Consider the following 26,972-nt stretch of genomic DNA (forward strand, 5'->3'; position numbering starts at 1 on the left):
CAGTTCCCCAGAATTTTTTTACTTTTTAATTTCTTTTTCCTACCTAGGGAAGAAAGCAGTTTCAAACACCCAAGGATTTCAGATGTTGTTTTTTAAAGTAAGTAATTGGAAAACGTGGAATCAATGAACTATATCAAGCAATATGTATATATTAATTTTTTTAGGATTGTGGCTGTATAATAAAGCAAAGTAAGCCTCCCCATCATGGAGAACTGAAAATAATGAGATTATGAAGGAGGGAGCTATGTTTTTTCTTTTCTAACGACCTATTTTTAAGTAGCTTCTTTTAGGAGGCCATTCTCCAGTGACTCCCAACTTAAAATAAGATTCAAAGGCCTTCAAACAACCTCTGGCCCTGTGAGATCTGCCCTCTGGCTTCCTTCTGGACCTCACCTCCATCTACCGCCCCCCTTGCCCTTGCCGCTTCTGCAGCACCTCTTGCTCCTCGCGTCTGCGTCCGTCGGCCCCCTTAGCTCTTGCTGTCCCCTCTGCCCGGGGCATCTTCACTCCAAATACTGGCACGACGGTCCCTCGCTTCTTTCATCGCTCTGCTCCGAGGTCAGTTGTTTTTGGTTTTAATTTTATTTATTTTTTCACTTTTGTGGTGCTGGATCTTGGTTGCCGTGCGGGCTTTTCTCCTGCTGTATTGAGTGGGGGTACTCGCTGCTGGTGGTGTGCGGGCCTCTCCGTGTGGCGGCCTCTCTTGCTGTGGAGGGCGGGCCCAGGGCACGCGGGCTCAGTTGCTCTGTGACACGTGGGATCTTCCCGGATCAGGAATTGAACCCCTGCCCCCTGCGCTGGCAGGTGGATTCTATACCACTGGCCACCAGGGAAGCCCGAAGGCCAGCTTTTACTTGTTTTCCGTTCCACGTTTCATCCTTTCAATGGTAAACTTTCAACTGGAGTAGAGTCGCCGTACAAGGCCCTCATTCCTGCTGTACTGCAAAGCGAATCAGCCACGTGTGTGTGTACCTCCCACCCTGGGGTCTCCTTCCACAGGCCGCCACGGAGCTCTGAGCGGAGTTCCCTGCCAAAGGTCTGCCCTCAGCCCCAGGCCCCTGCGCGAGAGACGGCCTCGCCCGCCGCCCGCTGCCCCGTCTGCCACAGGCCCTGCCCCTGGTCACACTGTGCGTGATTCGGTCACTGTCTGCCTCCTTCCCCACGGGAGTGCCGGCTCCGTAGCGCCAGGGGCTTCCTCCATTCTGTCCACTGCTTGTCCCAGGTACTAGGTGAGAGGCTACCTAGTCAGAATCAAAGGGATCCTTTACAAGTTTTAAATTTTGTCTTTCTATTGAAATATAGCTGATGTACGACATCGTGTGAGTTCCTGGCGCACAGCGGAGCGATCCAGTTATACACGTGTAGGCTCCTGTTCATATTCTTTCCCGGTGCGCTTTGTTACAGGACATTGGACACAGTCCCCTGGGCTGTGCAACAGTCTTCATCTGCTTTATCCGTAGCACGTGCATCTGCTAACCCCAGGCTCCTGAGCTGTCCCTCCCCACCGCTCAGCCCCCTGTGGTAATAGTAGCTGTTTCCTAAGTCCCCGAATCTGGTCATGTCTTGCAAATAAGCCTATTTGTATCGCATTTTAGAGTCCACATACAAGTGATCTCATGCGCTGCTTGTCTTTGACTTAGTGTGATCACATCTAGGTCTCTCCATGTTGCTATGAACAGCATTATCAAATGCACATTTTTTGAATGAGTGAATTAATGAGCAAATACATAGCATAGGTGATAAAGCATTTCTTTTCTCTCTTGGAGAATGTCGGCGGTGGTGTGGGGCGAGAACACAGGATACGCATCAGGGTGTGATGCACGTCTAACATCATCTTATGTTTCCACCTCCTGGCGTTCATGCCCTTATATAATCAGCCCTCTTGAGATGGTTGGATGGCATCACCGACCCAATGGACATGAGTTTGAGTAAACTCCGGGGGTCGGTGATGGACAGGGGGGCCTGGTGTGCTGCAGTCCGTGGGGTCGCAGAGAGTCGGACACGACTGAGCGCCTGGACTGACCTGAGCTTCTCTAGCGTATGAGTTGACCTTGCTTCTGATAACTATAATACAGCAGTGATGGGATGAGGTTGCGGAAGACCAGCTCCGTCTGGCTTGCAGTCCCTGGCTCTTCCTGCCTCTTGCTCTGATGAAGCGTCTGCTGTGTTGTGAGCTTCCTTACGGAAGAGCCTGTGTCGGGAAGAGCTGAGAGCATCTTTCAGCCCACAGCCAGGCAGGGCAACAGTCACGTGAAGGAGCTTGAAAGCAGACTCTTCCCCAGTTGAGCTCTGAGATGAAGGCAGACCCAGCCAATATTTTTTTTTAAGTTGATTTGTTGTATTTTCATTCTGTTCAGTTCAAAATTTTTTTTTTTGTTTGTTTTTTTTTTTTTTTTTGGCTGCACAGCATGTGAAATCCCAGTTCCCTAATCAGGGACCAAAACCGTGGCCCCTGCAGTGGAAGCTCGGAGAGCCAGCCACTGGGACTCGAGGGAAGTCTCTCCAGCTGACATCTTGATTGCAGGTTTATGAAAGAATGGAAGCAGAGGACTCAGGCAACCTGTCCCGCCACTCCTCACCCAGAGAAACTGTGAGATAACTGTTGTTGTTTTAAGCCATTAAGTTTTAGGGTGTTATACAGCAATAAGTAACTAATACGCAGTATTTGGTGGGCGGTGAAGCAGTTTCGGGCTGCATGGTGGAGAGCCTTCTGAAGGAGTAGAATAATCCTCACACCTTTAAGATGTGCGCATCCTAATCCCTGGAATCTGAATGCATTAGGTCAGGTGGTAAAGGGGAGACAGGCTGGGACCTGGGACCCTTTGCTGCAATGTCTGAAGCTGGACAAAGTCTCCTCAAGCCACAAAATACAAAAAAGCAATAAAGGGCTGAAAGTAGCTGTGCGCATGCGCAACAGGGACAAATTCTGGACAAAAAGTACATAAAGATCAAAAAGCTCAGCTCGCACTTCTAAAGAGCTGGGAGCAAATGCAGGGTGCTGTGTAGGCCCGTCTGTGCCCTCCACAAACAGGTGGGCTAAACACCTGCGCTGCCCCTCCTGCCTGACCCGTGGGCATGCACCACTACCTTCACCCCCCCCCCCCCCCGTAAGGAACCAGCTCGCCTCTGCTGGGGGAGCCGGCTCGAGGGGGACTCTGTTATTAGCTCCTGCTGCCCCCTGCTGTTGCAGGAATCCAATAAAGCCTTGTCTGAATTTCTTTTCTGGCCTCTGATCAACTTCTTTTGATTAAAGAGAGCAAGAACCCTGGTTAGTAATTATTTATATTTTCTTTGTATTTTTTGCTTGAGCTTCCTGATTTTTTTTGTGGACCATCTTGACGGGCTCAGTGTCATCACAGGGGTCCTTCTAAGTGGAAGAGGGAGGCAAGAGAGTTAGAGTCGGAGGAGACTGATGGAGGATGCAGAGGCCAGCATGATACGATTGTTGACTTTGAAGATGGTGGAGCTGAGAGCCTAGGAATGCAGGATTCCTGTGGAAGCTGGAACACGCAGGGAAAGTGATTCCCCCCTAGAAACTCTGGAAGAACACAGCCCTTTTTTGACACTTAGATTTAAGCTTCTGACCCAGTTCAAACTTCTGACCTCCAGAATTGTGAGAATAATACTGTCTTAAGCCAGTACAGTGGTGGTAATTTGTTATAGCAGCAGTAAGAATCTCATACAGGGTTGGGAACCAGCAAGATGCTGACCTTGGGTTCCAGAGCCTGTGGAACCCAAGGTGGGTTCCAGAGCATGGGTTATCTCAGCGGTAACCAGCCTGAGACAACCCACGCGCCCTTGACGTATCTTCTCTTTAAACATCCACTTTCTTGTACATTACCTCCTACAGCCAGGGTTGCTTCATGTTGACACAATTGTTTCCATTTGCAAATACTTCCGGAACAGGAACCAAAGAGTCTATAGTTTCTTAAGCAGCATGTTTTGACAGTCTTTGGCTAACTCTTGACTGGACTTCTTTATTTGTTTGTTTTTTCCTGTGCCTCAGTTTTTGGTATCTCTCTGGATATCTGAAAGGTTTATTTGTGTTAATTACTTCGTTGCAGGCATAAGTTTCTGCCTTCAGACTCAATCTAGGTTCTGATATAATCCCAAACTATAAGAGCTTCTCAGAATGCAAGTGTGGCCAGAACTAGGTTTCATTTACCAATATTCAGTTCAGTTCAGTTCAGTCGCTCAGTCGTGTCTGACTCTTTGCAATCCCATGAATTGCAGCACGCCAGGCCTCCCTGTCCATCACCAACTCCCGGAGTTCACTCAGACTCATGTCCATCGAGTCTGTGATGCCATCCAGCCAACTCATCCTCTGTCGTCCCCTTCTCCTCCTGCCCCCAATCCCTCCCAGCATCAGAGTCTTTTCCAATGAGTCAACTCTTCGCATGAGGTGGCCAAAGTACTGGAGCTTCAGCTTTAGCATCATTCCTTCCAAAGAAATCCCAGGGCTGATCTCCTTCATAATGGACTGGTTGGATCTCCTTGCAGTCCAAGGGACTCTCAAGAGTCTTCTCCAACACCACAGTTCAAAAGCATCAATTATTCGGTGCTCAGCCTTCTTCACAGTCCAACTCTCACATCCATACATGACCACTGGAAAAACCATAGCCTTGACTAGACAGACCTTAGTCGGCAAAGTAATGTCTCTGCTTTTGAATATGCTATCTAGGTTGGTCATAACTTTTCTTCCAAGGAGTAAGTGTCTTTTAATTTCATGACTGCAATCACCATCTGCAGTGATTTTGGAGCTCCCCAAAATAAAGTCTGACACTGTTTCCACTGTTTCCCCATCTATTTCCCATGAAGTGATGGGACCAGATGCCATGATCTTCGTTTTCTGAATGTTGAGTTTTAAACCAACTTTTTCGCTCTCCTCTTTCATTTTCATCAAGAGGCTTTTTAGTTCCTCTTCGCTTTCTGTCATAAGGGTGGTGTCATCTGCATATCTGAGGTTATTGATATTTCTCCCGGCAATCTTGATTCCAGCTTGTGTTTCTTCCAGTCCAGCATTTCTCATGATGTACTCTGCATAGAAGTTAAATAAGCAGGGTGACAATATACAGCCTTGACGTACTCCTTCTCCTATTTGGAACAAATCTGTTGTTCCATGTCCAGTTCTAACTGTTGCTTCCTGACCTGCATACAGATTTCTCAAGAGGCAGGTCAGGTGGTCTGGTATTCCCATCTCTCAGAATTTTCCACAGTTTATTTCGGTCCAACAGTCAAAGGCTTTGGCATAGTCAATAAAGCAGAAATAGATGTTTTTCTGGAACTCTCTTGCTTTTTCCATGATCCAGCGGATATTCGCAATTTGATCTCTGGTTCCTCTGCCTTTCTAAAACCAGCTTGAACATCTGGAAGTTCACGGTTCACGTATTGCTGAAGCCTAGCTTAGAGAATTTTGAGCATTACTTTACTAGCGTGTAAGATGAGTGTAATTGTGCGGTAGTTTGAGCATTCTTTGGCATTGCCTTTCTTTGGGATTGGAATGAAAACTGACCTTTTCCAGTCCTGTGGCCACTGCTGAGTTTTCCAAATTTGCTAGCATACTGAGTGCAGCACTTTCATAGCATCATCTTCCAGGATTTGAAATAGTTCAACTGGAATTCCATCACCTCCTCTAGCTTTGTTCATAGTGATGCTTTCTTTTTTTTTTTTTAACTGTCACTTTATTGTTAAGATGGCTGAATTAATTACAAATTTAAACTATAACTTTGGTAATTTTTACCCAGGTACCAAATTTTATTCAAAGAAACTGCTTATTTAAAAGTGATCACAGGACAACTCAAAATGTACAGCAAGATGAATCAGAGAAAGATCTTACTGGCCAATAGATGGTTTCAATTCTCTCACTGTATCAGACTCAAAACTTTTCATTTATAGGAAAGGTAAACTGTAACTTCAGTAGATAACAATACAGAAAGATTTTATCAGATTGACTGGTTTCCATTTAGTCAGTCAACTGTTTCTAGCTGTCTCAATAGGGACAGATGTGTTTACATAACTGGCTGAGCTTGCGCCTTCTTTGCGAGCAGCTTTAGATCTGCGATGCACTTGGCGATTGTTTCCTTCTCCTGCTGTGCAGGGATGCTCTGCACCACATGCTTCTCCACCCAGTTTATCATGTGCTCTTGTTCCTTCTGACGCATCATATTCTGCACAGAGATGTGATAGTCCAGGCGATTCTTTACCTCCCTGTATACTCTATGCAGCCGTTCCCGGTAAGTAACCTCCAAGGCCATAGCAATGTTATTCCTTTGAACATCAAAAAGGTAATGGCGCTTTTGAACCAGTGCCTGCTGTGACTTCTCCATATCAATAGCATCCTGGATTTGTTTGATGGACGCCTGTTTCACCTCTTCCAGTTGGGCAATTTTTTGCTCATTGAGTTTATCAGCAAATTCCCCAACAGAGGCACCATATTTTTTAACTACATAGACAAGGAACCCTATTGTTGATATGGCAGAGGCGGTCTCTGGAGTTATCACGTATATTTCTTTGGAGAGTAAATATAAGATAAGCCCAGTTCCAAGCACATAGGGTCCTGTTACACCAGTTTTAGGATAAAGGAACTGGAAGAATTCCTCAGGGATCAGCCCAAAATGAACTTTCCCTCCATGTTCAGGAAGAGGTGGTACAGGGGCAAGACTTGGCTGCCCTGTGTGAAAGATCCTCGTTGCCTGCAATACCCCTGGACCGAGGAAGGCTGCGTTCTTCAGAGACGGGGCTGCTGCGGCGGCGGCAGAAAGTACCACCCAGGACAGCATTGTCAGGTAGCGTTTGCACAGCAATCTTCCCGCCCCAGTGACCCCGACAGAAGAAACTGTCAGGGACAGAAGCAAGATGGACGCTCCCGTAGTGATGCTTTCTAAGGCCCACTTGACTTCACATTCCAGGATGTCTGGCTCTAGATGAGTGATCACATCATCATGTTTATCTGGGTCGTGAAGATCTTTTTTGTACAGTTCTTCCGTGTATTCTTGCCACCTCTTCTTAATATCTTCTGCTTTTGTTAGGTCCAGACCATTTCTGTCCTTTATTGAGCCCATGTTTGCATGAAAGGTTCCCTTGGTATCTCTAATTTTCTTGAAGAGATCTCTAGTCTTTCCCATTCTGTTCTTTTCCTCTATTTCTTTGCATTGATCGCTGAAGAAGGCTTTCTTCTCTCTTCTTGCTATTCTTTGGAACTCTGCATTCAGATGCTTATACCTTTCCTTTTCTCCTTTGCTTTTCACCTCTCTTCTTTTCACAGCTTTTTGTAAGGCCTCCCCAGACAGCCATTTTGCTTTTTTGCATTTCTTTTCCATGGGGATGGTCTTGATCCCTGTCTCCTGTACAATGTCACGAACCTCATTCCAAGTTCATCAGGCACTCTATCTATCAGATCTAGTCCATTAAATCTATTTCTCACTCCCACTGTATAATCATAAGGGATTTGATTTAGGTCATACCTGAATGGTCTAGCGGTTTTCCCTACTTTCTTCAATTTCAGTCTGAATTTGGCAATGAGGAGTTCATGATCTGAGCCACAGTCAGCTCCTGGTCTTGTTTTTGTTGACTGTATAGAGCTTCTCCATCTCTAGCTGCAAAGAATATAATCAGTCTGATTTCGGTGTTGACCATCTGGTGATGTCCATGTGTAGAGTCTTCTCTTGTGTTGTTGGAAGAGGGTGTTTGCTATGACCAGTGCTTTTTCTTGGCAAAACTCTATTAGTCTTTGCCCTGCTTCATTCCATATTGCAAGGCCAAATTTGCCTGTTACTCCAGGTGTTTCTTGACTTCCTACTTTTGCATTCCAGTCCTCTATAATGAAAAGGACATCTTTTTGGGGTGTTAGTTCTAAAAGGTCTTGTAGGTCTTCATAGAACCTTTCAACTTCAGCTTCTTCAGCATTACTGGTTGGGGCATAGGCTTGGATAACTGTGATATTGAGTGGTTTGCCTTGGAAACGAACAGAGATCATTCTGTCGATTTTGAGATTGCGTCCAAGTACTGCATTTAGGACTTTTTTGTTGACCATGATGGCTACTCCATTTCTTCTGAGGGATTCTTGCCTGCAGTAGTAGATATAATGGTCATCTGAGTTAAATTCACCCATTCCAGTCCATCTTAGTTCGCTGATTCCTAGAATGTTGATGTTCACTCTTGCAATCTCCTGTTTGACCACTTCCAATTTGCCTTGATTCACGGACCTGACATTCCAGGTTCCTATGCAATATTGCTCTTTACAGCATCGGACCTTGTTTCTATCACCAATATTAGTGAAATGCTAAAGGAATATTATTCTATTGACCTTCTTGTCTGTTTCTGAGACTGAGGCCATTTCTACCAGACAGCAGTGTTACTACCTTCTACTTAGAGACCGCTGACTGGGAGAAACTCATCTTTCTCTGCCAGAAATCGAGGCTAGCTGTGCTAAAGGGAAGTGTTGGAAAGCATGGTGCATAAAGTGAGGTTTGGTATTTTGCCCACTCAGAATTAAAGGAGAATTGCAAAGAAAATGACTTTCATGCTGTGATGGCATAGTATTTGATTCCATGTTGATACACTGAGGAGATGAATTTCTTATACCACTTTTGGGAAAATTAGTCTAAAGAAATTGGGTAACAGGCAAACTTGGCCATGGAGTACATAATGAAGCAGGGCAAAGGCTAAGAGAGTTTTGCCAAGAGAACACACTGGTCATAGCAAACACCCTCTTCCAACAACACAAGAGAAGACTCTACACATGGACATCACCAGATGGTCAACACCGAAATCAGTTTGATTATATTCTTTGCAGCCAAAGATGGAGAAGCTCTATACAGTCAACAAAAACAAGACCAGGAGCTGACTGTGGCTCAGATCATGAACTCCTTATTGCCAAATTCAGACTGAAATTGAAGAAAGTAGGGAAAACCACTAGACCATTCAGGTATGACCTAAATCAAATCGCTTATGATTATACAGCGGAAGTGAGAAATAGATTTAATGGACTAGATCTGATAGACAGAGTGCCTGATGAACTATGGACGGAGGTTCGTGACATTGTACAGGAGGCAGAGATCAAGACCATCCCCAAGAAAAAGAAATGCAAAAAGGCAAAATGAATGTCTGGGGAGGCCTTACAAATAGCTGAGGAAGGAAGAGAACTGAAAGGCAAAGGAGAAAAGGAAAGATATAAGCATTTGAATGCAGAGTTCCAAAGAACAGCAAGGAGAGATAAGAAAGCCTACCTCAATGCAAAGAAATAAAAAACAACAGAATGGGAAAGACTAGAGATCTCTTCAAGAAAATTAGAGATACCAAGGGAACATTTCATGCAAAGATGGGCTTGATAAAGGACAGAAATGGTAGGGACCTAACAGAATCAGAAGATATTAAGAAGAGTTGGCAAGAATACACAGAAGATCTGTACAAAAAAGAGCTTCACTACCAAGATAATCACGATGGTGTGATCACTCACCTAGAACCAGACATCCTGGAATGGGAAGTCAAGTGGGCCTTAGAAAGCATCACTACAAACAAAGCTAGAGGAGGTGATGGAATTCCAGTTGAACTAGTTCAAATCCTGAAAGATGATGCTATGAAAGTGCTGCACTCAGTATGCCAGCAAATTTGGAAAACTCAGCAGTGGCCACAGGACTGGAAAAGGTCAGTTTTCATTCCAATCCCAAAGAAAGGAAATGCCAAAGAATGCTCAAACTATCGAACAATTGCACTCATCTCACAAGCTAGCAAAGTAATGCTCAAAATTCTCTAAGCCAGGATTCAGCAATACGTGAATCGTGAACTTCCAGATGTTCAAGCTGGTTTTAGAAAAGGCAGAGGAACCAGAGTTCAAATTGCCAACATCTGTTGGATCATCGAAAAAGCAAAAGAGTTCCAGTAAAACATCTATTTCTGCTTTATTGACTATGCCAAAGCTGTTGACTGTGTGGATCACAATAAACTGTGGAAAATTCTGAAAGAGATGGGAATACCAGACCACCTGACCTGCCTCTTGAGAAATCTGTATGCAGGTCAGGAAGCAACAGTTAGAACTGGACATGGAACAACAGATTTGTTCCAAGTAGGAAAAGGAGTACGTCAAGGCTGTATATTGTCACCCTGCTTATTTAACTTCTATGCAGAGTACATCATGAGAAACGCTGGACTGGAAGAAACACAAGCTGGAATCAAGATTGCTGGGAGAAATGTCAATAACCCAGATATGCAGATGTCACCACCCTTATGGTAGAAAGTGAAGAGGAACTAAAAAGCCTCTTGATGAAAGTGAAAGAGGAGAGTGAAAAGGTTGGCTTAAAACTGAACATCCAGAGAACTAACATCATGGTATCTGGTCCCATCACTTCATGGGAAATGGATGGGGAAACAGTGGAAACAGTGTCAGACTTTATTTTGGGGGGCTCCAAAATCACTGCAGATGGTGACTGCAGCCATGAAATTAAAAGATGCTTCTTGGAAGAAAAGCTATGACCAACCTAGACAGCATATTAAAAGGCAGAGACATTACTTTGCCAACAAAGGTCCATCTAGTCAAAGCTATGATTTTTCCAGTGGTCATGTATGGATGTGAGAGTTGGACTGTGAAGAAAGCTGAGCACCAAAGAACTGATGCTTTTGAACTATGATGTTGGAGAAGACTCTTGAAAGTCCCTTGGACTGCAAGGAGATTAAACCAATCAGTCCTGGGAGATCAGTCCTGAATATTCACTGGAAGGACTGATGCTGAAGCTGAAGGTCCAGTACTTTGGCCACCTGATGGGAAGAGCTGATTCATCAGAGAAGACTGTGATCCTGGGGAAAGACTGAAGGCAGGAGGAGAAGGGGACCACAGAGGATGAGATGGTTCAACAGAGATGAGTTTGAGTAAGCTCAGGGAGGGATTGAAGGACAGGGAAGCCTGGCGTGCTGCAGCCCGTGGGGTCGGAGAGAGTCAGACATGACCGAGCCCGTTAGCAACAGTCTTAAGCCACTATTCCCCAACTTCACGTCGACTGTAGAATCTATAAAGATATCTGACAGCGGGCACCCCATCACAGAACCGTGGAAGTCCCCCTGCCTCTAGCTGAGTTTTCAGGATGTCACGCAGACCCCAGAGGATGGAATCCATTGCTGTCCAGCTGAGAACTGTTTCACTCCCGGTTCCTGAAGACCAGGGCAGAGTTGAACCTGAGAGTCGACGATCAGTGCCCGCAGCAGTGAGCAGGAGGAGCGTTCAGCCCCTGACCGTAAAGCAGGGTGGCTGCTGGGGGGGAGGGAAGAAGCGAATCTCGAAAACACAAGGAGAAATGAGGGAGATGTTGCTGAACTAAGTTCACTAATTCGGCCTGGAGGCCTCTTCCTTTTGGACGCTATTATCACATTTTTTAAAGATTTGTGTGTGTGTGTGTGTGTGGACCATTTGTAAGGTCTTTATTGAATCTGTTATAATGCTGCTTCTGTTTAGGTCCCCACCCAGAGATCGAGTCTGCACCGCTGCGCCGGGAGGTGACGCCTCAGCCTCGGACCGCCGGGGGCGTTCCGTGCAGGCGACTTTAAGTGGGTTGCTCTGTGCTTCATCTGAAGCATTTTTGGCATCTTAAAGGCGTCTCTGGTTCGTACCTGGATGTGCCCACAGCTCAGGTACTCAGTATACGGTGTAACCCAGTTCAGGCTTAGACATGATTCAACTTTTTTTTTTTTATGTGAGTTCTGCTGAACTGAACACTGGAGTCATTTCTTTTTCTGCATGTGGATTTGGTGATGTGCCTATGAGAGTGATTTTCATGGTGAAATAGGAGAAGAAATAAGATTTTCACGGTGAAATCGGAGAAGTGGGACCTAGGGGAGGCAGCTGGCGACAGGGATGAAACGGCTCCTCAAGCCTTGTGCGCTGACTTTCACGGACAGGCCTCCCGTTTTACTCCGCCTAGGGCAGTATTTTTCTCTCTACCCACCCGCTGCCTGTATGAGGCCAACGTGTCTCTTCAGTTCCTCCCTTGCCCCCAGAGACCTCAGTCTCCCTACGAGACGCCTCCTCAATCTCACTGGTTGCTGCTGCACCATTTGAGTTAGAACCTTCTCTCCATCTCCCCCAGTTGCCCAAGGTCGCCCAGAGAGTTAGCAGGGGAACTGTGAGCAGAACTCAGCGTCTTAGACAGGTGGGTCTAATCTTTTTCACTTCGGTTCTTCCTGAGGTAGTCTTCCCTCTAATAGTAATTCCCTTTGGTATTAAATGATTAGAGCGTGCTCTTTCTGTGTAGCTGTTGGTCTTTTATTGGACACTCAAAGAGAGAAGTAGAGGCTATTGATGTGCTGTGAGGATTGAGATATAAATGAAAAAGAACATGTAAGCTCAATTTCCACATAGAATTGTCCCACAGAAGGCTCAGACCCAGCTGAGGAGGGTTTGAATTTATTAGTATTTGCTCCAACGAACCTCCAAATTGTCTCCATTTTGGACAACATGACTCCCAGCTCCTGAAAAGGAAGGAGGAGACGTGGCTCCAGTGAGTTGATCACCAAATCATCAAATAATGGATCTGGCTCTCCCAGACCCTTGGAGAAGGAAACGGCCCCCCCCCCCCCCCGCACCACGTGTTCTTGCCTGGGAGACCCCACGGACAGAGGAGCCTGGCGGACTGCAGCCCATGGGGTCCCAGAGAGTCAGGCCCGACTGCGAGACAGCACACTCTCATACCCTTGGCGTGTCCCCGAAGCGCACACACTCACACGCGACCGCTCCAGGCGCCTCACTCTGCAGGGCTGTTTCTCGTCCTCCGCCTTACCTTGGGTCAGTGGCTGGCCATTGCTCAGAAGTTTCCAGTAGGTTCTGTCTTTACTACTGGCGCTTATGCCCTGAACAGAGGTGACGAAGGGGCCCCACGAGGTCTCCTCCACTGTGAAGCTGTGGGGAATAGCGAGTTGGTACATGGATTCAGGATGTTCCAAGGCAACTCTCCCATGGGCACTTCTTTTATGCACCTAAGAATCACTGGGAGATATTACACAGACCTCCTGGCCTTCTTCCCAGATACTTGATTCTGGAGATCTGGGCCAGAACCAGGAATCTGCATGTTTTATCAACACTCTAGGTCATTCTGAGGCAGGCAGTCTACAATCCATGCAGATTATAGAAACGCTGCCCGTGGTTTCTGCCCCTCTCTCCTGCCATTGTAGACACTTTGCCATCAACGGTCCCTGATCTTCTACCCACGACACTAACGGTTTGAAGATGCTAAACAGTGCAAGAAAGTGTTAACCAGTTGTCCCAGAGGTACTCAGGAAAAGGAAAGGATAACTTAATAGCTCATGTTTACTTATTAAGAAGTGACATAATTGACATTTGTTTCATAGTCTCTAGTCAGATTTTTCTATCTTCCTGGGATCACTTGAAAACAGGCTTTATAAGGACAGACACACACAGATACATATTTTCTTCTGTATGACTTTCTCTGTTGCATCTTAGAGCATGTTATTAGACGCAATAAATGCCAGTTAGGCTTAAGGATCCATTTAAGCCGTATTTTTCAGAGGTGAAGCCAATATCTGCATTTTAATATTAAACCTCTCCAGGCCAGGGAGCCTTACCTGAGGAGTCCCTGAATCGCCTATAAGGTGGAGGCGGCCTGGAGAAGCTCCCCAGTCTCTGTGAAACCTCAGATTTAAACGACAAGTCTTGCACTCACAGATTTAGAGAGTGAACTCGTGGTTACCGGGGGAAAGGGTGGCTGGTGGAGGTGGGGTGGCGTAGACTGAGAGTTTGGGATCGACATGTACATGCTGCTGTGTGTAAAACAGACAACCAGCAGGGACCTGCTTACAGCATAGGGAGCTCTGCTCAGCAGTCTACAGTAGCCTAGATGGGAAAGGAATTTGCAAAAAAATAGATACTTTTATGGGTATCGGAATCACTTTGCTGTATACCTGTAACTAACATGATTGTTAATCAACTATACTCCAATATAAAATAAAAAACCACAAATGACACATTTTATGCATTTGTTCATTTTCTGGGATGAGAATTCCACTCACCTGACTTTCAAAGGGGTCAGTGATTAAAAGCCAATTAAAACGCACTATTCTAGACACAAAATGTGTGACTCAGATTCTGTTAATTGGAGGAGTTCTGCTGACAGAAGAGAGATCCCTGGTACTTATTTGTCTGCCTGTTAATATCTGCTAAGTGCTGGAAGAGGAAATATTTCCCTTCCCTTTTTAAAATCCATGTGCTGTGCTATGAGGATGAGCAGCGAAGCTACTAACTGAGAAGTGTTTTAAATGTACACTGTACGCTGGTGTGGATGTATTCCTGCTGAGCCATAATCACATTAGATTCCTTAACCTTAGGCTAACTATTGGGCTTCCCTCATAGCTCAGGTGGTAAAGAACAGCCTGCAATGCAGGAGACCTGGGTTCGATTCCTGGGTTGGGAAGATCCCCCGGAGAAGGGAAAGGCTCCCCACTCCAGTGCTCTGGCCTGCAGAATTCCATGGACTGTGTAGACGTACCGAAATAGAGCCTCGTTTTTCTCCTGAGCAGCCTTCATCACATCGAGGAAGACAGAACCCTTTCTCACGGTGACTTGGGTGTGACTTGTCGTGTTGATTCGCACAGAATATTTGACTAAGATGTTCAAGGGTGCAGTTGTGGGCGTCGCCATATCAGGCTTTTCAGTGGAGACGTTGAATTTGACTGGCAGAGACAGGAAAGTAGAGGAGAATTATTATTCAGAAGAATAAAAACGATGTCAGAGTCTGCACACCTCTCCAAACCTATGCAACGACTCTTTCCCCGTTAATGCGGAAGAGGGTTTATACCAGGAGCCCGGATCAGCAATCGGGGGGTGGGGAATGAGTGGGTATCTCTCAGACAACTAAAGCACAAATTAAAACCAGATACTCACCGGCTTGTGGAGGCTCGTGTTTGCCTCAGCTTCCAGCTGTTGCGGCAAATCAGTTGCCCCGTTTCCCGTTTCTCACAGAGGCTCCTGATCTTTTTTTTTTTGCATTGGTGCAGGGTACAATAATGCCCCACCCCCTTTCTTTCCTTTTTTTGAGTACTTGCTGATTTTTTTCCTTTTAGTGATTTAAAAAAATAAGTCATTTATTAATGTGTTTGTTTTTGGCTGTGCTGGGTCTTTGCTACTGTGGGCCTTCCTCTAGACACGGTGAGCGGGGTGGCTGCCTCTAGCTGTGAGGTGGCAACGCTTCCTGCTCCTTGCTGTGGCTTCTCTGGTTCTGGCACACGCTCCAGGGCATGCGGGCCCCAGGGGTCGCGGCTCCCAGGCTCCAGAGCACAGGCTCCGGAGACGCGGTGCGTGGGCGCTCAGCACGTGGGGTCGTCCCGGGCCGGGGACTGAACCCGCGTCTCCTGCCCTGGCAGGCGGATCCCATACAACTGAGCCACCAGGGGAACCCCCGGGCCTTTTAATTTCTTACTGAAGTATTGACACACAACGTTGCGTTAATTTCACAGGTAAAACACGCCTCGACATTTATATACATGAGGAATCGTCAGCACTGGGACTCTAGTAACCACCTGTCACCATAGAAAGTTACTACAATAGCGCTGACGGTATTCTGGGTGCTGCACACTATATTGCCATGAAGCGTTTATTTTATGACAGGAAGTCTGTCTCCTAGCATCCTTCCCCTAGTTTTCCCAACCCCTGCCTTTTTATTTGTTAACATTTTTAGAGAGCATTACGTGCCAGGCGCTGTGTGCTATTTGGCATGAATTACCTTCTTCAGTCCTTACTAGTGCTGGTTACATACGTTGTCATTGGCATCCCTTACGGTAGAAAACTTTTAAGCTTAGGGTTTTGTCCAAGTTCCCTAAACCCATACGTGGCTGAATCAGAAATGAGCAAGACAGAAGGAAAAGGCTCCCTTCTTCATCCCTTGTTGCAAAGTCAGTGGTTTGATTAATGGTTCAAGCTGTAATTTCCTTATAACACTGCCACATTCTTTCCCATTGACGTCCCGTCTCTGGGTGCTCATGCATTGAGCCCAGTGAGAAGCCGGAGATGTTACACTTTTTAGGTTGGGAATGATGCTCAGAAAATCTCTCTGTATCCAGCAGTCAGAAAGCACCCCTTGAGAGACTGACACCCTTTAGTCACTTTCCAGCTGGCTTCATGGCAAAGAATCTGCCTGCCAACGCAGGAGACACAAGAGATGCTAATTTAATCCCTGGGCAGGGAAGATCCCTTGGAGCAGGAAATGGCAACTCACTCCAGCATTCTTGCCTGGGAAATTACATGAACAGAGGAGCCTGGTGGGCTACAGTCCAGGGGGTCCCAAAGAGTGGGATACGACTCAGCAAGCACGTTTATCCGTTAATCAACGCTGCCTCGTTGTCAGTGTTTGAACCAGGAACAGCGTCTACTCCCCTAATAAGGACAAATCCTCTGGCAGTTTTGGTCCCTGATGGCATGAGGGCTGCGTCTTGTCTGGGAACTGTTACACTGTTCCCAGACAGGTTTAACTGGTTCCTTCTGGTTCCCAAGGACATCTCAGCCTTACACACTTTGGGTGTTATGCTGAAAGGCAAAACTGTCCATTAGTGCTATACCTGGATTGTGGCCACAAGAAGGGCTGATGACATCCAGATAGGTCTTTCCCATCAAGGCAGGTAAGATCTGGGCTGCAGCAATCGGCAGGTAAAATACTCCCTGAGAAATGTTGTCAAATACTGTGCGCAGAGTTTCTCGGCAATTTCTTTCATTTTTGTAATAGTCCGATGAGACAAACAGAGCCTTGTGTGTGTGTGTGTATGTGTGTGTGTGTGTGTGTGTGAGAGAGAGAGAGAGAGAGAGAGAGAAGGGGAGAGAATGAGAATGGATGGGAGAGACTTCACATTGTGGGAAAGCTTGAATCTAATTTGGCAAATCTTGTTTGTACACTGACTACATGGGAACCACCTTAGACTGCTAAGGTACCTTTCAAGAAGCTTATGAGCTAGTTTGGGTGGGGAGGTGGGGATTGTTTAATCACTCAAGCTTTCACAGCATCAATGAGAACAGTCTTTCTCTACCGTATTCACTCTTTACTGCTGACACTGAAGCCATACGAGATAGTCCTAACTATGAGACAGTGTTAACCAAATAGGTTTAATAGAAAGGAATCCCTAAGATGAAGGTCCTAAGACCGGTGTCTCCAACCCCCAGCCCCACCCTGGGGGCCCGCCGCAAGGGGTGAGCAGCAGGCCGGTCAGGGAAGCTCCCCTTACCCCTCCCCAGCGCCCACCTTACCTCCTGCACCTCCGCCTGCGTTACTGTCTGAACTGTCCCGCCCCCACTCCCGCAGAAAAATGGAATTGTCTTCCATGAAACTGGCCCCTGGTGCCGAAAAGGTCGGGGACCCGTGCCCTAAGAGAAGGGCCTCCCTGGGGGCTCAGCTGGGAAAGCAGCTGCCCGCAGTGCGGGAGACCTGGGCGTGATCGCTGCTTTGGGAAGAGCCCCGGAGGAGGGCACGGCCGCCCGCTCCGGCGTTCTGGCCTGGAGAGGCCCGCGGACAGAGGAGCCTGGCGGGCTACAGCCCGTGGGGTTGCAGGGTCAGACACGACGGAGCGGCTAAGCACAGCGAAGCCTGGGAGAGGCGTCCGGCAGCGCGGTCTCCCCGAAGGGGAAGAGCTCTTAGGCATCAATGAGGCGGCGGAAGGCCCGGCAGGGAAGGCAGCAGCGAGCAGGGCCCGGAGCTGCGACGGCGGCTCGGTAGGGACAGGCAGAGGTGGGCGTGCGGCCGAAGCGGGCAACGTAGGCTCGGCCAGGGCCGGCCTGCTGTGGTGAGAGTGTCTGAGTTTCAGTAAGACCCCCAGAGGATGCCTCTTGGCTTCGGAGGACCGGTGTAGCGAGGACACGCGGCAGCCAGCCTGGAGAAGAGCGTCGCAGCTGGGCTGGCAGACCCTGAAGGTCCTGGGGTGGTTGCTGGACACTGGGAAGCCTAAGAGGGTCTTGAACAGAAACTCTCCAGGCAGCAGGTGTAAACTGGACTCAAGGGGCAGCATGACAGGGTAGGGAAATTTAAGAGGGTATTAATTAATTTCCTGGGAAATCCCATGGACGGAGAAGCCTGGGGGCTACAGTCCATGGGGTCGAAAGAGTTGAACAGGATTCAATGGCTAAACAACGACTAAGGTGGACTGAGCTTGAAGATACTGATCTGTAGTTTCTCGAAGAAGGACAGTTCCCCTTTCCATCTTTTCTTGAAGACTCTTAAAGGTAACCAAGTGGTCAGTCAGGGTTTTTTTTTTTTTTTTTTTTTTGGTGAGTTATTAAAAACAGCACAAAAAGAAAACTCGTTAGGGACTTCTCTGGTGGTCCAGGGGCTAACACTCCGTGGGGTGGAGTGGTTGAAACCCCATGCTCTGAATGCATGGGGCACAGGTTTGATCCCTGGTCTGGGAATTAAGATCCCACATACTTTGGGGCATGGCCAAAAAATAAATAAAAATTAAACAGGTCATCCTAAAAAATCTCATCACATTCTATCTTCTTTTATAAACAGTGTGGGGGGTAAGCAGCTCTCGATCCTGCCATGGATGACCACCACCTGCAGGCTGACCAAGACCAAGCCCACGCTCCACACCTGAACTTGTGTATTACCGACTGGTTTGGGATGTGAGCATTAGTGCTTTCTAAAAGCTCCTCTCCTCTAGGTAAATCAGACGTGCACCCAGAACAGGAAGCCACTGCTTTATGTTAATTCCTAGCATAGCCAGTGTAATAAAGAAGAACAACAACACGGACAGCCTTTAAGACTGGACCCTTATTTACATCATCATCACCTTGTCGTTTTCTGCAGGAGCCCGGTGCCGCTGGGCTGAACACTCTGATCTTCCTGCGCTTTCGTCCTTGCTTCTTCTCTCCCTATGAAAATCCTCTTGTCCCGGGTCAGCCTGGGAGACCCCAATTCATACCAAAGACTTGGTGAACTCCCTTTTTCCCCTGTGTGCTTTTCCTCATCTCTTCTTGTAGCTACCCCTTAGCGTTGAGCTGATCAGTGACTAAACTCAGGAATACATTCTTGGTCTTCAAAGAACACACACAGGACAGTGTAAGCATTGAGTGTGAGTTCTGACACCAACTATTTTGGTCCCACCGCCTCTCCATCACTCTTGGGCTTTGCTCTGTTAGGCGATTGACTGGTACTCTGTGACTCATGCTCTTAGTCTAGGAAATGGAGGTAATAATTCTTTCTCCATTGGGTGGTTGTGCATTAGTGACTTTATGTCAATAATTATCACCTGCTGTTACTGCCTCTGCTACTTCTCATTTCCATAACAATAACGTGATTTGGGAGGTAAGACAAAACACTGACCAATGCATGGTATGTGGTAAAGCGGGAAATGACGTGTTAAAAGAGCAGCAAAGCAGACTGCAGTGGGCACTAACTAGCATTGAGTGCAGGCAGGAAAGCCGCACAGAAATACTGGGTGTGGCGGGTAAGGAGAGGGTGCACTTCAGGCGCGGGGGCGGGGATCGTGATTAAAACAAAGGCAGGCGGATAGTGAGTCCTCAGGAGACGGAGAGGAAGGAGGAAGATGCTGCCTTCCGCCATGACCCCGTTCTCTGTCTCCTGGTTCGCCTTCTGACTTACCTGCATGGCCTCTCCCGTGCTAAATACGTTTCCAAGGAGGCCCTGTTTGCCCTCGGCCTGGATCTTGTTTGCCAGTGACGCTATGTAGCCGCTGATCTTACGCTGTGTGCTCGCGCCCATCTTCCTTTGTGTATCCCTCCGCACACACGTCAGAGCAAGGACAGCCATCGCTCCGGTATCTGTCAGGAAGCACAACACTGGTGACCGAGTGACTAACCCTCCCGGGTTCACCCTGGACTGAGTGGTTTCCTGGTACGTGGGGCTTTCGAAACGAACAATAGGAGGCCTCCAGGCAGAACGGGGTGCTTGGTCATGCTCGTTAACGATGCAAGACAAGAATTTCCAGGTGCAGTAGCCAGCCTCTCGCCCTGACCTCTCAAGTATGTCAAGATTCCTTCCTTATGTGGGTAGCCGTGAGCCTTGCACCAGGAACTCGCATCTCGGTCACAAGAACACAGTCGATTTGTCGGTGCAAACACACAGTCTCCTTTTAGGTCGTGGGTGTTCTCATCTTTTTCATCTTTCAGCCACGTTGGCAAAGAAATTGAGAAAACCGAGGATGATACACCAAACAAAAATGTCTCTACCTTTCCAAGTTTTTCATTAGACTGATTTGCAAATAGCACTTAGGAGAACTGTTTATTCAATAAACACCCTTAATGGGGAGGATATGGCAAGAGATAAGAGTCAGGGTAAGACCTGTTTTTCTGGCTCATTTCTTGGTTCCTTCTGTTTTCTTTAGGTCTGCTGCCTTCCCTCTCATAGAAAGAGAAACATAAGAAATTCACATTCTCCTTATTACTCTGAGACACTGGATGGTGACTTTCTTAGAGCTTCTTGGAGAAAAATGAGTTTGTGGATCTGTCTAAAAGGGACTCCTTTTTGGATGTGTAAGCTGATCCCGTGGGAAATTTCTGGTCCTTTTCCATGATGGATACACACCTTATTGATCAAAATATTGCTTCTTACCACTGGGGAGAGTGTACTGTTCAAGTCAGGCCAGGCATCCAAACGATTCCAATGGGTTAGAGAAAGATGCCAGGTTGAGATAGGTGAATTCCACTGCATTCTCTTTCTCTAACATTTATGCGTCCTGAGATATCTTATCTGATAATCCTCATGATCTATCCTCATTTTACAAGTGGGAAAATTAAAGTTGAGCGCTAACATCCATTGGCTATTCAGAGAAAAGGGGAAGGAACTGGGCCCTTTTACTGCACTGCACATCTACAAAGAGGCTTAGAAACCATCCAATATCCATTCTTCGAAAAAATCCTCTTCTGAGAAGACTAAGGTAGCGAGGAAAGAAAAAACTCAAGTGCTTATTGGTAGAAAAATATGAAAGACAAGGCTTCCTGGTGCCCATGTCCTTGAAACCAAGGGAACTGGGTTTAATGACTTACCTACCGAGAACTGGTCCTCAAAATAATAGTTCTTATTTTCAGGAGTGAAGTAATAAGTCACACTGGTGATTGAGTAGTGCCCGTTGAACAGACACAAGGCCAACAGGGCCAGACTGAGCTGGTAATAGTTAGTCAGTGGGTTGCCGCCGTGTGCCTCTGTCAGGGAGGGAAGGAACAGCTTATTCACACAGGTGGTCCTGGAACAGTACATTTTAAGCTTCTTTCTACTTACTCTGTCTCCAGTTCTTTACATTTAAAGAGAGGCGAATAAGCGAGGCAAGCGATTGCTCAGAGAAACAGCAAGCTTGAGGCATTTAAAGGCTTTTAAGGTCCACCAAAGGCTTCCCTGGTGGCTCAGACAGTACGGAATCTGCCTGCAATGTGGGAGACCTGGGTTAGATCCCTGGGTCAGGAAGGTCCCCTGGAGAAGGGAACAGTGTCCCAGTCCAGTCTTCTTGCCTGGAGAATCCCATGGACAGAGGAGCCTGGCGGGCTCCTCCATGGGGTTGCAGTGTCCAACATGAGTGAATAGCTAACACTTTCACTTTCAAGGGCCACCAAATTCAGCTCCTCTCCTTTTACTTTATGCCTCAGGAAATTTGGCATTGAAGAGAGAAAAGTACTGTTCTCCCAGCAATCCCACTCCTGGGCATGTACCCTGAGAAAACACTAATTCAAAAAGATCTGTGCACCCCAGTGTTCGTTGCAGCCCTATTTACAATAGCCAGGACGTAGAAGCAAGCTGACAGAGGCATGCAGAAAGGTGTGGGGCACATACACAATGGAATATTACTAAGCCACCGAAAGGAACAGAGCAATGCCATTTGCAGCAACATGCGTGGGCCTAGGGATTCTCACGCTGAGTTAAGTCAGCACAGAGAGACAAGCAGCGTATCAGATCACTTATGTGTGGGATCTGAGGAAAAGGTACAGACGAACTTAGTTACAGAGCAGAAGTGGAGTCACAGGTGTAGAAAACAAGCTTATGGCTATGCCGAGGGATGAGAGGTGGGGAGGGATAAATGGAGTCTGGGGCCGACATACGGACAGCCACATCCCACTCCTGGCGACCCCAGGGACTGTGGCCTCTGTCTGTGGGATTCTCCAGGCAAGCGTACTGGGGCAGCAGCAGCGAGACTGCACCCAGGCCTGGCACACGGTGTGTGCCCAGTCGCTCAGTCGTGTCTGAGTCTTCACGGCCCCCTGGACTGGAGCCCTCCAGGCTCCTCTGTCCTTGGGATTTTCTAGGCAAGAATACTGGAGTGGGTTGCCATTTCCTTCTCCGAGATTCAGCCATGTCTCCTGCGTTGCAGGCTGGTTCTTTCCCGTGTGAGCTGCCAGCCCATGTCCACACTGCTGTGTGCAGAATAGATGACGAATACGGACCTGCTGTGTAGCACAGGAAAGCCCACTCAGCACTGTAATGGCCTGTATAGGGAAAGAGTCTAAAAGAAGAGCGGGCAGATGGCTGTTAATATAGACCCAATTCACTTTGCTGTACACCTAAAGCTGAAACAACATTATACATCCACCACACTCCAATAAAAATGTGAAGAAACACTATCCTGATGTTCAGATGGTTACAGAGCGAGAACTGGAACCCAGGAGTGCGTCTCACTAGCAGCCGAGACGCTCAGCCTGTGTTTCGGCGCCTTTGCCATCTTTGTTCTTGTACCAGAATCATTAAGCGTACACTTTGGTGCTTATGACACAATGTCTCATCTTGATCAGCTATTTCTGGTGTAATTTGTTCAAAAGCCAAGCTTCTGCAGAGACCTGTGACCTGTGTGTTTGCATGTGGGAGTGTGTATTTATCATCCAGTGCGAGGTAAGCTTGACGTAGGGTCAATGCTTAATTGAACATATTGGAAAAGAAAACTCAAGACACATCTGAAAGAAAGAAGAAGGGACAGTGGTCTCCAAAGGTGCAGTGGGATGAGTGGAGGGAAGAAGAGAAGGAGCGAGCAGCCGGAAACTGCACGCAGCTCTCCACCAGTGGAGGAGAGACAACGGCATCCCGGGCCTCTGAGCGTGTGATTCTCACCCATGTTCTGAATTTCTGCTTGGAATTTGACTCCAAGTTTGCTAACCAGATGAGCACCACGTATAAACTCTCTATCCTGATTTTCACATGCTCCCAAAGCCAGAATATCCAAGGCAAGCTCTCCCGAGGTTAACTCCATCTCTGAAAAGGAAAGCGTTCAAGTTAAACGAGGTGCGTGCGCGTGATTTTTTTGCCGCCTGCCTTCCTTGCCATTTATATTGCTGTCGCTGTTTTGTCCTGTTCTACTCTTTACTAATGTTTTATTGCCCTCTTCTTTATCCCCCCAGAGCCTTTCCTAGCAGAGCTGTATAAATGCAACCTAGATCTTAGTCTTTCCCATGAAGTTGTAGGCTCTTTTAGGGATCAAGAAATCCTTGAATGAAGAATAGAGATAGATAAATAAAAAAGCCTTGGAATCTTCCTCCTTGAGGGCGCCATCTCACCAGGATAGGAATAATCGACTTGTATTTAAAATATCCAAATTCTCAGGCTTCTCCTATCCTCACAGTAGTATCGTTGGGTAGGGAGGGGTGGCTGTGTCTTCCCCTTATACTCAGTGTTGAAATGAGAGTTTCAGTGTGGACTCGGGTCTCAATTCCAGTCGGTATCTCCACAACTCCGTGGTCACCTCTCTGCTGTCAGCTTTCTTGGTTGTGGCCCATGCTCTTGTCTGGTCCTGAACTCAACTTAATGACGTAAATCTTAACGGATGAGCATGTATGATTTCTTTTGCTTTTCCTATTTTCAGGGCCCAAAGAAGGAAAGCTTCACTCTACAGTAAGCGGCAGGGGGTTGAGGATTTGAGGTACTTTTTGTCACCTCAATTAAAAAAATTTTATGTGAACTGTATTTTGAGAAAACCCCACTACATACTTGGACTAGATATTTTTTGAAAATTAGGGGACATTGGTTTATAACATTATACAAGCTTCACGTGCACAGTATTTTATTTCTACTTCTGTTCATCTCAAGTTTTCTACAGCTAAGATGGATGTACCAGGGATGACCTGGACACACAATTTTTAGGACTCACTGGAGATCGTCTTTATAGATGGGTAAGCCTTTCCCTAAATGTTCTGGGGAATATAGGCGCTCACCTCTGCTATTTATGTCTTCTTTGATTTGTCCACTCAGCTGCTGTTCTAGCCTTTGACTCTTAATCCCAACAAGTCTGAAGGTCAACAGGACGTTGGCATCTTGGAACCGTTCGGTGTACTTTGCGTTTAGCATCGTGTTTATCAGAGGTTCTATATGCCAGAAGTTGGTTTCATTTACCGCTGTGGAAGGGAGAGAGGAAATAAGAAGCACACACATAGAATATTAGGGCTAAGAGCAGGAATGATGCTAAAATATTTAGTAGCAGGTATGGCATAGACACAGACCCACTTGGTAGCCACTGGTGATGTTGCTGGAATGAGATAGGGAGGTCTGGAGCCCCACTCTGCCATGTATTGCTTCTTTGCCAACCAGCATGTTAATGCTTAAACAACTGGATCAGCCTTACCGATGCACACCTTCCAAGTCCCCGCCTGCAACCCAGTCTGCTTTCTGGATTCAGTCGTCTTCTCCTCCATCTTCTTCTTCACCTGGGTTAATGCTGACAAGAAGGAGAGAGAAGAGAAAGAAGGCAAAAGTTCTCCCTGTCATTAGTGATTGACCCCAGAGCTGCATTGCCTGATTGCCCAACTGGCCAGGCATCAAGATCAAGGCATTATTCAGCAGGGAGGACCCTTTGAAAAACCTTCCAGTTTTAGCCTACAATGTGTCCAAGTCCCAGGGGCAAGGATGGAGGGAGTCCTTCTATACTGTGGAATTAAAAAGAGAATCCAGAGCTCCCAAGAAACCTGGAGGAGAAGAGTTAACCATCACTGGAAATATTTCTCAGCGTACTTTGACCATCACCTAAGAAAATCCTTCCCATCTCCAGATTATCTCATGGGCTTGGGGAATAGTGAAACGAACTCGAACCTTGGGCTCAGGAAGATCTTTCCTGGGGTCTTCACTCCTTAACTTGTAACTGGGGGTGAGTTATGTAACTTTCCTGACTTCAAGAAGTCAAGAAACAGCCGAAGAGAATGGACAAGAAACCACCAAATAAGCTAGAAGATGCTGTACGCGCTGTTACTTCTAGCTCAGCTCGAATTTCTGTCACTGTCCTTAGCGAGTCCAGGAAATGTTATTTTTCTTGCCCACCTGCCTTTAATAGAGAGAGTTAGGAAGATCTGAACGGAGTGATTGAAGAAGGTCATGGTTTGTTACGGGCATACGTGGACAGTTGTGAGTCACCTCTGAGATTCAGCTCAGCAGATTTTTTGGCACTGAAATAGACTTCTTTAGTTCCTGGTAAAGGAACAACTCAGGTCAACTTCCGTAACTACTAAAAGCAAAGTGAATTATTTTGTGCTGTGAATGAAACCTCAAAAGCCTGATGGAGAAGCCCTCTTCTTATGCCACAACTGAGAAAAAGACAGGCCAGGAGAAAGAATTAAGAGCTGGCAGACTCTGAGCTTTCATCTTTCCGCCGTGGGATGGATTTCTTCTTGTAGGCTAGAGAGACCAGGGAGATATAGCTGCAGCTGGTGCCACACAGTAGCATCACCTCTGGCCTGGTCTGAAGCTCAATTCCATGGTAAAGAATTCCAACAGAGAAATTATGAACTTGTGAGCTGTATAATACTTCAAGAAACCACCTGCTTCAACAACCTTCTTTGGTTATTCTTCATTTATGAATGAAGCTAAAATGATTCATGGGACTTCCCTGTCAGTCCAGTGGTTAAAATTCTGTGCTTCCAAAGCAGGGCGTCCAGGTTCGATTCCTAGCCAGGGAACTAGATCCCACATGCCACCACTAAGACCCAGCACAGCCAAATACACAAACAAATAAACGTTAAAAAAGCACTGGTTCATTCAGTTACTAAGGGGTCACACCAGACCTGAGGCCAGCTTTTCCTTTAGTCAGTATTTTTTAATAGAACCACACAGTCTCTGGAGCCTCTACCCAAAGGAGAGATGATGGGTTTTTACCCATGTCCCATGGGGAAGAGTTGAAAAGAGGAAGATGTACAGCTTAGAAGATCTAACTAGGTCAGGACAAGACAGCAATCTTCATTATTTGAAAGACATTATTAACATTACTTTTTTCTTTGTAGTTACAAGGAGTTAACCCCAAACCTTTGGGTTGAACTTCTTAAAAATAGATTGTATCTCAAAGTCACAAGATATCTTTCCATGATCTGAAAACTTGTCTGAGGTCATGAATTTTCTGTTCTTAAAAATGAAAGAGAAAAGACAGTTCCTTGACAGGGCTGTTGTGGTAGAAAGGATCCTAGCCTAGGAAGAAGAGCGAAACAAGTTAATACTGGATCTCTGAGCCCTCTTAGAATAACATGCATCGTAGAACTGTCCCCCCCCCCCCACCTCCTGTCACCCTTTAGGTCGCTCATAGAGCCGAGCGGCATCCAGCATTGGAACCGGGCCTTTTCTCAGGTAACTACACAGTAGCCTCCAGGAGACTGCCGTAGCTCAAAATGCTCAAAGTTGAGAGCAACTTTAGCTCAAAGCACACTCACCGTGCATCTGGCATAGTTGACTCGGAATAAGAGAGAAGACTAGCAGCCCCGCTAGGGCGAGCTGGCATGACGGTCTCATCTCTCCAGCCGTGCTCAGGAGTGGTGAGGCTGGGCTGGCTCTTTATGGGTGATGGACGGAGGGTACTGGGAGCTCCTCCTTCCGTTTGCCTCAATCTCTTTCACTCAAGCAAATATTGAGTAATGTCAGGAGGTGTGGTCAAGTGCGTTTGCCCAAATAGCGTAATAAACCAGGAAGACTTGAAAGGCATGGCTAGGGAGAATGAGGAAATGATATTTCTTTGCTTCCCATCTTAAACCATTAGGGTTCAAGTTCCTTTCAGTCCAATGAGAATAAATTATGTGAATGACTGTTTTCAGT

At 46.7% G+C, this 26,972-nt stretch overlaps 2 protein-coding genes across 4 annotated transcripts; both read right to left on the reverse strand.

The window, feature by feature from the left end:
- Positions 1–5,725: 5,725 nt before the first annotated feature.
- On the reverse strand, positions 5,726–7,076 carry LOC114118339 (ATP synthase F(0) complex subunit B1, mitochondrial-like). Its single transcript, XM_042232778.2, has one exon. The coding sequence runs from the start codon at positions 7,059–7,061 to the stop codon at positions 6,009–6,011; it is 1,053 nt and encodes a 350-aa protein (XP_042088712.2). The 5' UTR covers positions 7,062–7,076; the 3' UTR covers positions 5,726–6,008.
- Positions 7,077–12,228: 5,152 nt separating this feature from the next.
- TCN1 (transcobalamin 1) lies at positions 12,229–26,688 on the reverse strand. 3 transcript variants are annotated; one of them, XM_012096487.4, is made up of 10 exons: positions 26,594–26,688; positions 24,529–24,621; positions 24,122–24,301; positions 23,025–23,165; positions 20,981–21,136; positions 19,578–19,756; positions 16,552–16,735; positions 14,487–14,670; positions 12,765–12,883; positions 12,229–12,456 (listed from the first exon to the last, which is right to left on the reverse strand). In XM_012096487.4, the coding sequence occupies exons 1-10, from the start codon at positions 26,670–26,672 to the stop codon at positions 12,395–12,397; spliced, it is 1,377 nt and encodes a 458-aa protein (XP_011951877.2). In that variant the 5' UTR covers positions 26,673–26,688; the 3' UTR covers positions 12,229–12,394. The 3 variants fall into 3 exon arrangements, with proteins under 3 accessions (XP_011951877.2, XP_042088711.1, XP_060256143.1); XM_042232777.1 differs by lacking the exon at positions 24,529–24,621; XM_060400160.1 differs by lacking the exon at positions 24,529–24,621 and having other exon boundaries at positions 12,229–12,883.
- Between the last annotated feature and the right edge of the window lie 284 nt (positions 26,689–26,972).

Source organism: Ovis aries, chromosome 15 (assembly GCF_016772045.2).
Source record: "Ovis aries strain OAR_USU_Benz2616 breed Rambouillet chromosome 15, ARS-UI_Ramb_v3.0, whole genome shotgun sequence".
NCBI classification, from domain to species: Eukaryota; Metazoa; Chordata; class Mammalia; order Artiodactyla; family Bovidae; genus Ovis; species Ovis aries.

Excerpts from the sequence above, each read along its gene's own strand:
- TCN1 (XM_012096487.4), bottom strand. The coding sequence starts at position 26,672 with ATGAGACCGTCATGCCAGCTCGCCCTAGCGGGGCTGCTAGTCTTCTCT. Across the intron at positions 24,302-24,528 it reads GACTTGGAAGGTGTGCATCG|CGGTAAATGAAACCAACTTC; the intron begins GTAAGGCTGATC and ends TCCCTTCCACAG. Across the intron at positions 16,736-19,577 it reads GCACGGGAGAGGCCATGCAG|GCTCTGTTTGTCTCATCGGA; the intron begins GTAAGTCAGAAG and ends CACACACACAAG.
- LOC114118339 (XM_042232778.2), bottom strand. The coding sequence starts at position 7,061 with ATGGGCTCAATAAAGGACAGAAATGGTCTGGACCTAACAAAAGCAGAA.